The 10593-nt window shown below is 29.7% G+C and overlaps 1 protein-coding gene across 2 annotated transcripts; it reads right to left on the bottom strand.

Moving 5' to 3' along the window:
• Positions 1-982: 982 nt before the first annotated feature.
• Positions 983-5368, bottom strand: LOC105258659 (protein maelstrom). 2 transcript variants are annotated; one of them, XM_011270079.3, is made up of 10 exons: positions 4942-5368; positions 4399-4603; positions 3630-4010; positions 2405-2574; positions 2100-2333; positions 1728-1970; positions 1626-1665; positions 1425-1496; positions 1267-1326; positions 983-1176 (listed from the first exon to the last, which is right to left on the bottom strand). In XM_011270079.3, exons 1-10 carry the CDS (start codon positions 5077-5079, stop codon positions 1160-1162), a joined length of 1560 nt encoding a protein of 519 aa, XP_011268381.1. In that variant the 5' UTR covers positions 5080-5368; the 3' UTR covers positions 983-1159. The 2 variants fall into 2 exon arrangements, with proteins under 2 accessions (XP_011268381.1, XP_019885370.1); XM_020029811.2 differs by having other exon boundaries at positions 1093-1326.
• Between the last annotated feature and the right edge of the window lie 5225 nt (positions 5369-10593).

Here is a 10593-nt window from a genome sequence, read left to right on the forward strand (position 1 = left end):
CACTCAACATTTTAAGATCACACTCATTTTCTACACTTGATAGATTGACTCTTACGTCACAATTGATAAAACTCTTACGCAATAATATGGAAACAAATGTGAAAAATGCGCGTTTGATCACTGCCAATGATTCAAAATTTAATTTAATCAACGACATTGCGATTCTAGAAATATCGAAAGGTGCATTTCACCTGGTGTTTAAATCGACCAGTCAGAATAAAAGTAGAGTAGCATTTAAATGATCAACAAATTTTTGTTCTTTTTTTTACCCTGATTCACCAATCAAATGCTACTTCACTCAATGGATAAAATTTCTGAATGCACTCTTGAAATATATCGAAATTATTGAAATTGAAGTAATTTTCTTAAATGCAAAAATGAAATTTAAGATATCGAAACGCGCTATTTTTCAAAGGAACTCTAATTATTATTCAAATAACGTAGAAATTACAAAAACCTATTTACTTATTACTAGTATCTTGTCAGCGATAACATTATCACTAAAGTTTTTGATTCAGAAATTAATTTATAACAGATTTAATTCAATGTGTTAAGTATTGGTAAAAATATTATTGTTTTTCATTCCTCAAAAGATAAATATATCAAAAGATCACGAAAATCCATTTTATAAGAGAAATCAAATTCCACAATTTTTTAAACTACTTATGTAGTAGTAACTTATAAAATAATGTTATAGATATTAATACTATTAATATAGAGAGAGCTGTAGCAATAAATGATATTATTAATTGATAAAAAAATTCTTATCTACATGAATAGAAAAATAAAATTTATTATATCTAAATGATTATAAAATAGTATTATTTAATGATAATATATTGAAATGTTGCATTATATTTATTGGATATCTTACTAATTATTTTATAACTGAGATAATATTATTTTTTATTAGCTAGATGTATGTTTTATAAACAAAAAAATATTCTAAAAATTTTTATAATCTTAATTCTTCTATATATATGCATAAAGTTTATAATGTAAACAAAATTGTCTATTTATGATTAAAATACTTTTTTCTTCTTATTATCATTTCTTTGGTTTATTTAAAAAAAATTCATATGATTGATATATTTTCTTAATATTTATTTATATAATTGGCCAAAAGAACTGGTTTCACACAACTGGTCAACAATCTGTCTTATGCATATCCTTGCCCTATAGACAAATTAGGTATAGTTTTTGCATAGAGTAGAGGATATTGTGTCTAATCTAATTGTAAAGAATTTTATGACAGTAAAGTATTACCTTTGCCTAAAGGTGGCTTCTTTATTGTTGTTCGAGATTTGCATGGCACACCTCTTCCACCTGTATATACAAATATATATCAATTTTTATTAGTGAAATGAAAAATTGTATTCAAATATAATGTGAAATGTATATAGTTATATTATATATTTATTTACCAATAGGAGGAAAACTCCGTTCGTCATCCATTGAAATAAAGTCTTCCAGGGAAGAAGCACCAATAACATATGCTAAAAAAATAATTAGATATGTAAAATAAAATAATTTTACAACTACTATATGCAATAAATTAGTAATTATATTAATAATAAAAAAGATAAAATATGGCTCGAATATTTAATTAGAATTGTCTAACTTACAATTTTCGATATTTGGAGGTCGCAATGGTTTTTCACCCAACTAAAAATAATATAAAATTAGTGAATAATACATTTCAATTAATGTTAAGATTGAATACATACATAATTTGGCACATGTTTCTTCTTCCATTCATTAATAGACTTGTCGACAGACTTATCAGGTTTATCAATAGATTTATCAATAGGTTTGTCAACAGATTCATTAATAGATTCATTAATAGATTCATCAATAGATTTATCCAATTTGCTGTAATCTATAACTTCCACTGGTTTCGATTCATTTCGACGACGAATTTCTTCTTGATATGTCCTACTAGATACTTTCAACCTATGATGTTCACTTACCTATCAATATATATTAATGATGATGAATGATAATAAAAATGTTATGTATAATTTGAAATTGTATAAAAAAATAAAAACACATATATACATATGTATAAATACCCCTACATAATATATTTTAATACTTACACCTGTCATAGATAATACAGTATTATATTCCGGTACAGATTGGCCAGCATTACTAATGATCAAATTGTTGACTGAATGTGTCAAATCAGAGACATCAGATTTTTCAGGATAATGTATTCCTGGACGAATATTCACTCCTAATGGGACACAAAATTCATCACACAATGTCCATGCCCAGTGCTGTAGCCTGGCTTTACTGCACCACTCGCAACCTCCATCGACAAATTTATGAAACTACAAACATTGTGAGATATCGTTATTAATTTAATATACAGTGAAATATACAGTAATAAAACACTACTTACGGAACATTCAAAGCCTTTTTCAAAAATATAGGTATAACGTGTAAAGATGTGTCCAGCATAAGCATTAATAAACTCTATTTCCCGATCTTCCCTTTTCTTGTAAGCTTCATTTGCCAAATATATAAACAATGTTTCTAATTCATAAATCTGAAACTGATCTTTATCTTGTTCTGGAATAGAAAAAGAAATTTATTTAAATAATATATATTAATAAGTATATTTATATATAAGTGGATATATACAGGGTGAGGAAAAAGGAAACCCATAAATTTCTCGAAAACTATGCATTTTAGAAACAAATGTTTCAGACAAAGGTTGTAAGGTTTCAAGTAATGCATTACGTAGCAATATCAGTGTAACCTTGAATAGCACCGTCAAGGTCACATAAAAATCACTTTGAATTTTTTAAATGGAATCCCCTACTTTTTATTATATATTCTTGTAGCTTGTTTCAAGATCTTTCCAAAACACTATAATAAAGTATTTTTTCAGTGAGTAACTTTTCAAGTTATAAGACTCGAAATAATTTCTTAATTTTACATAAACCATAAAATATCTAGTAAACCATTCATTTTTCGATTATCTTACCTTTATACTTTTATGTACAAAATAATGAGAGGAATCAATTGGTGTAAAGAAAACACATAGTTGTTTCTAAGAAAAAATATGTAATTTGCAATTAACAATTACATATTTTTTCTTAAAAACAACTATATGTTTTCTTTACACCAATTGATTCCTCTCATTATTTTGTACATAAAAGTATGAAGGTAAGATAATCGAAAAATGAATGGTTTACTAGATATTTTATGGTTTATGTAAAATTAAGAAATTATTTCGAGCCTTATAACTTGAAAAGTTACTCACTGAAAAAATACTTTATTATAGTGTTTTGGAAAGCTCTTGAAACAAGCTACAAGAATATATAATAAAAAGTAGGGGATTCCATTTAAAAAATTCAAAGTGATTTTTATGTGACCTTGACGGTGCTATTCAAGGTTACACTGATATTGCTACGTAATGCATTACTTGAAACCTTACAACCTTTGTCTGAAACATTTGTTTCTAAAATGCATAGTTTTCGAAAAATTTAGGGGTTTCCATACTTTTGCCTCACCCTGTATATATATAAAATCAATACATCACACATTTTCTTATATCGTTGTGTGTGCATGTGCATACGTAAATTCTTAAAATATATTAAAATGATCAAATGTATACTTACGTGCTGCATCACTCAGTTTTGCTATCACAGATTGCACTATTCTTTTACAATCTTTTGTTGTGTAAATAGGCGGATATTTGTTTACAATCTTCCTAGGTTCTAAAAAATTAATCAATTTCATATACATAATAGCAAAATCAGTTTCTCCACCTTGATATTCTATAGGTATATTATGAGAGGTTTGACTTGTTTCAAGTGCTTCCCGTTTATATCCTAATGGAATATTAGCACTGACAATTATATGATGTACATCTTCTATACCGTTTTCAAGTGAAAAAATTCCTAATGCATATTCAGCTGGGAAATATTCAAGATTGTTGTTAACAATCATTTCAAAAAAAGAGTTAACGTGCATAAAGCAAAATTTCGATTGTGGCAAAACTGCAACAAAAAAATTAACTTTTTAATATAGTAGTAAACTTTTATATAGTTCATTATTTGATATATTCATTAAATATTAATATATGTGGTTTGTATTAAGTTTATTCAAAATTATATTTAGAAAATGTTCAAAATAAAAAAATATAAAACTTGCAGACATTATCATGTTATACTATTTAGCATATTTTTTATATATTTTATTCTTTTATACTTTATTTTTTTATCTATATATCTTTAAAACAAAAGTAACAATCTTTGAAATTAAAAAAGAAAGAATATATCATTATTTTCAAATCTCATCAATCTATCTTATATATATATTTTATATAATATATAATAGTATATATATATTTTATATAATATATAATATATATATAAAATTACATACTATTAAGATTTATAGCTGTGTCAATAGTAAATTTTATATTCTCTTTCATATTTTTAATGGCTTGCAACTTTTCCTTTTCTTTTCGTTCAATCATACTTATTGATTCTCCATAGCTCGTTTTCTTATCTTTACTTTTTATTTGTGCTGCAACTTTATCTTGTTTTGCCATAGCTTCATATGGACCTTTCTCTTGTTTAGTTAAACTCTATAACATAAAAAGGTTGACATCTATTACACAAAATAAAAAAAGTAAAGGTCATATTTTCGCATCATAATTTTTACGAAATACATTTTTACTAGATTTGTATAATTATAAAACCATTATTTTACAGAGAAAAAAGAAAACATTAACTTTTTTCAGAAATATAAAATACTGCAAATAATCCTTTTTTTTTCTTTTTTTGTACTCCAATAGAAATATAATTAAATTAATTGAAATTAATTTGTTATTTCATTATATATTCGAAGACGATGAATAGTTTCTCGGTAACGTGTAACGTTCCTAATACAAATAAAAATCTAATCAATTTCTCGTAAACATACTTGCCACTCTTCGTTACATTCTGGATCTGCTTGAACATCTTTGAATCCATTCGGAAATGCACAACCCTGCGCTTCGGCACGCTTTTTCCAGTCAACCATAAAGAAGAAGAACGCATTCCTGCCTTTGTTTTTCGGCATTTTCTTCAGATTACGCAGTCAAGAGAACGACTAAAACCTTCTTCTACTTCTTTCACGTTTAAACGCAACAGAATTACAAGTTAAGTTAAGTTAGGTTAAATCACAATCCTCAGAATAATCGCGCGATTGGCGCCAAATTGAAATAAGAAAACTTCTACTATAAAGTTATCTCGGTGACTTCTACTTCCTTTTCTTGTCTCACCGACCAATTGCGACGCGACATCCGACACCGCTTCCTCAGCATAAAGAGAAAACTGAGAGATGTTATGGCCCGCTTTTAGGTAATCCCATTGAATAAAGAATACCATTGAATAAAGAATAGGAAGAACCATGTAGCGATATATCGCGGACATTGGGACTGCGTTCCAAAATTCACTGCCAGTACTGAAAATCTATAGTTTACGTGACGTACACTATAGATTTTCAGTACTGGCAGTGAATTTTGGAACACAGCCATATGACGTCATGAACGTCATAAATGACGTCATCACATATCTGGCGGTATATTTCAAACACACTAAAAATGCATCAAACAAAAAATATGAAAGTAATGTGAATAAATACTTTACTAAACATGACTATTGTTAGATATAAAATACAATAAAATTAATCTACAAGTTGTAATACTTTTATTTTGACTCTATTATTTTAAATAGAATATATTATACCACTTACGTATGAAATGTTTCTATGCGTCCTTTTGTTTTAGAAAATCCACATAAGCAACAACTGACCATTTTTTATTTTTTTTCTTTAATTCTCACTCTATTCAATTTTCACAGTTCTTACACAGTTCTTATACATGTGACGTCTATTGAATTCAATGGTAACGTCACAGTATATACTACAATGACGTCATAAATTCGATTCTATCGATATTTGGTTCACTTTCATTACGTCACATCCGTCGCACGGCAAACAAATTTTCGGTCATATGCTCCTTCCTGGTATTCTTTATTCAATGGGTGATCCCCATCGACATATACACTGGACTGAGCATCGCGATAGACAGGCGAGCGCCCGCTGTAGAGAGAGAAGTACTACATGGGAGGCCTATGTATGTCTCTTTTGCTAGTATCTCATTGGTAATTTTGTTTCCTGCCCATCGAGACGGGAAACAAAATTACCAATGGGATACTAGCAAAAGAGACAGACATAGGCCTCCCATGTAGTACTTCTCTCTCTACAGCGGGCGCTCGCCTGTCTATCGCGATGCTCAGTCCAGTGTATTTAATCGAAGTTTCGTTAAACTGTGGGTTAACGCAAAATTGATAGAAACGGGCCTTAGGCCCGGATCTACAACTCGAGTTAATCCAAGTTTAAAGCGTCTACAATGAGATTTTAACAGATTTTAAGCCCTAAGCTTTAAGAAATTGACAAAATCACAGTCGAGTATAAAGAGAATACTTGACTGTGATTCGTCAATTTCTTAAGCGTCGTCTACAATGGCAGTAGGATTAATGGATTAAAGCTGTAACTCAAGAAATTGACCAATCACAGTCGAGTATTCTTTTAATGCTTGACTGTGATTGGTCAATTTCTTAAGTTACAACTTTAATCCATTAATCCTACTGCCATTGTAGACGACGTGTAATACGTTAAACTGGATCCTGATTGATCCATTCACTATTTAAACTCGGATTAACTGGATTGTGGAACTGGGCCTTAAGGTCCACAGAGGGCGTATCGCTTTCAGGGATTACCATTGACATATATAGGCTGTGTTTCAAAATTCACTGCCAGTACTGAAAATCTATAGTGTAAGTCACGTAAGCTATAGATTTTTAGTACTGGCAGTGGATTTTGGAACGCAGCCATAGTGCGCGCGCGCGTTCGAAAATATGTTTGGTTGGTGTTGGGAAAAAAGATAAGGTTGGCAGTATTGAAAACTCCCAGTGCTGCGTTTCGTTTCTCCCACTGGGATCACTGAGATTAAAAAAATTTGCTACTTGAGATATTAAAAGAGGTAAATAAGTAGTTAAATATATTTTATAATAATATGTTTTATTTGTATACACATATAAATAGGTATATACGCTATAGTTATTATAATTAATGTAATCATAATTGAATACAGTAGAACAAATCTGTTCTAACCTTTACTTAATAAAGTGACATGATTTACCTAAAATGTGATTTAAATTCAATATTTGTATATCTGGTAACAACATTTTCCAAATAATCTGTTATTTTTGGTACTATTTTCCTTTCACCTCTATTGTTATTATCTCTATTTTTCGAATAAAATATTTTGTAATTCTTCATTATTATCATTACTATCTGAAGAAGAACTACTCGAAGATTCAAAAATGATGTTTTCGAGTAAAATATATTGTTCCATAATAATAATTAATATAATTGCAACACTTTCATATATTGTACATACGGTACAATACAATCCTAATGATCCCAGTGGGAGAAACGAAACGCAGCACTGGGAGTTTTCAATACTGCCAACTGTATCTTTTTTCCCAATACGGACCAAACATATTTTCGAACGCAAAGATGTTTGGTCGGTATTGGGAAAAAAGATAAAGTTGGCAGTATTGAAAACTCCCAGTGCTGCGTTTGACTGATTCCTCTTATTTTATGCATAAAATTATTAAAGTAAAATAATCGAAAAATGTACATTTTATCAGATATTTTATAATTTATATAAAATTATGTCAATTTAAAGAATCAAATATCTCGTTAACTATTCAATTTTTGACTATCCTATCTTTATAACTTTTTACACAGAATATATTGCGAGGAATCGATTTATATAAAAAAATTAGGATGGTTCCATTAAAAAATATGAAGATAATCTTGAAATCTCTGAAACGCTACCACTTACGAAAACAATATTAGCATATCATGATCCTTTTAATCGTACAATTTTCGTAATTATAATTTTTTCATATCTGTAAAACGTAGATATTTCAAGTGAGCAAAGTTATGTGTGCGTGTGTGTGTGTGTGTGTGTGTGTGTGTGTGCGCGCGCGTGCGCGTGTGCATGTGCGTGTGTAGCGTATATAAGAGTTATGTGGGCAAGCGAGAAGGTAATAAAGGCCTTTGCACGTTCAAAAATTTTAATCGTAATCGTAAGGTCGTAAGAAAATTGACAAATCATAGTCGAGTATTCTTTCTACGATAAAAGAATAATCAACTGTGATTGATCAGTTTTCTTACGACCTTACGATTACGATTAAAATTTTTGAACGTGCAAAGGCCTTTATTACCTTCTCGCTTGCCCACATAACTCTTATATACGCTACACACGCACATGCACACGCGCACGCGCGCGCACACACACACACACACACACACACACGCACACATAACTTTGCTCACTTGAAATATCTACGTTTTACAGATATGAAAAAATTATAATTACGAAAATTGTACGATTATTGTTACGACTAAAATTTTTGTACGTGCAAAGGCCTTAAGGGAGAGCGAGAGCAATAAGAGCGAACGAGACAGCCAATAGCACGAGCAACGAAGACTCGGAAATCGAGTCTTTCTTGCAGCCTGGCATACTATTTCTCTCTCGCTCGCTTCTATTACTATCTCGCTCACTGCTGTTATTGTTTCACTCGCTCTTACGTACTCATATACTGTCATGCTCATCTCGTTATTAAATCTGCTGCTGGCAAGCGGCCAATGACAAATTATGACAAATAAATAAGTTAATTATTTTAAGATATATTTATAAGGATATACGAGTAATTTTAATGAAACAATGAAAATTTTGCGATTAAAATAATGCAATATCAATCGGATAAATGTAGTTAAATATATATAATCAAAATTTTTATTATTAGACTAATTAAAAATTATCCGATTTACATCGTGTTTGATATCATTTTAATCTCAATAATACATTAAAATTACTTTCATATCGGTAAAATAAAAAATAAAAATTTTAGTTTTACTTCCCTGGTAAAAATTAAACGCTTCTCGAAGTATCAAAGAAGTGTAAACGAACAGAATAAACGCTTAGAAGCTTCACTTGAGAAGTTTGACTTCTCATTAACTCTTCGCGATTTTAAATCTTCATGCATATTTCTCGAACGCTCCATAAATGTGTATGAAGCATTCCGTTACGCTTTCCTTACACTTTAATATTTAATGTCTTCTTTTACGTTTCGCAAACGCTCTATAAAATGTGAACAAAGCACTCCGCTTCCCACACACTTCATTGATTGACATTTAGAAACTCTTTATTTACACTTCCTAAACGCTCCATAAAATATGAACGAAGCACTCCAATACGCTTCCTATATACTTCAATGATTGATTGACTTAGAAACTCTTCATCCACATTTCTTCAACGCTTAAACACTGCATAAAACATGTATGAAATACTTTCCATATATTTTAACAATTTAAAGAAATAGTTTTAAGGACGTCAAAGTTTCGCGCAAGCACGCAAGGATCTGTTAATTCTTTCATTTTACCGCTACGCGACGTGCGATGCACTATCTTTCTCGTATTTAAGTTTAGTTATGAAAACTATATAAAGTTTACAAAGAGTAGCAAATAAGATTAAAGATATACTTTAATTTAATTTCTGATTTCAGAAATTCTGATGCAGAAGCTTCAGATATTAAATTAATTTTTATAAGTCGGACAAGTAAATGTCTGGCGAAAATAATCCGTTTATTATCTATTTAAAATATAAAGTGCAATATTAATGGTACAGTAAATATAATAGTGTATAAACATTTCATTTGTATTCGCTATAAGTTTGATGACATTTTCGTTCTTTAAAAATTATATTAGATATTTTTAATTCATATTTGTCACTAGAGAGTTCGATGACGTTTTGTTTACGTTCCTCAAGGAGTTTGATGACGCTCCGTTTACATTTCAAGAATATTTCGTTCAAGCTTGTCGGAGAGTTTGATGACGCTTCGTTAACGCTTTTTTAATACTTAATAACCGCTTTCTTTACGTTCCGATATTTCAATTTATGTCTTTTAATAGCTTCATTTACGCTTCCGTCACATTCATTCTATATGTCATCAACTATATGTGTAAAATCTATTGTTTTTCCTATTAACAACAACTGTTTTGTATCATTTCCTATTATACATAGTTTAAATGGGAAATTTTTAATTATCTCTCTCATTTGTCTTTTTTATTTTTAAAGTTTTTAATCATATATTAATTACTTATTAATTAATATTAAGTGTTTTTAATAAATGTTTATATTAATATAAATTATATATATATATATATATACAAGGGCGGTTCAATAAGTACCCGTGTTAGAAATGAAGACACGATTTTTTAAAAAAAATTTTTTTTATTTTTCAACATAGTCCCCTTTTAGAAAGATACACTTCTCCCAACGTTCCTGCCATTTTTTTAACCCCTCCAAAAAATAGGATTTGTCGAACTCTCCAAAATACGCCTCTGTCTCGGCGATGACTTCCTCGTTCGAACTAAATTTTTTTCCCGCGAGCCATTTCTTCATGTTAGGGAACAAGAAAAAGTCGCAGGGAGCCAGATCGGGAGAATACGGGG

Source organism: Camponotus floridanus, unplaced genomic scaffold (genome assembly GCF_003227725.1).
Source record: "Camponotus floridanus strain SB8 unplaced genomic scaffold, Cflo_v7.5 scaffold117, whole genome shotgun sequence".
NCBI lineage: Eukaryota > Metazoa > Arthropoda > Insecta > Hymenoptera > Formicidae > Camponotus > Camponotus floridanus.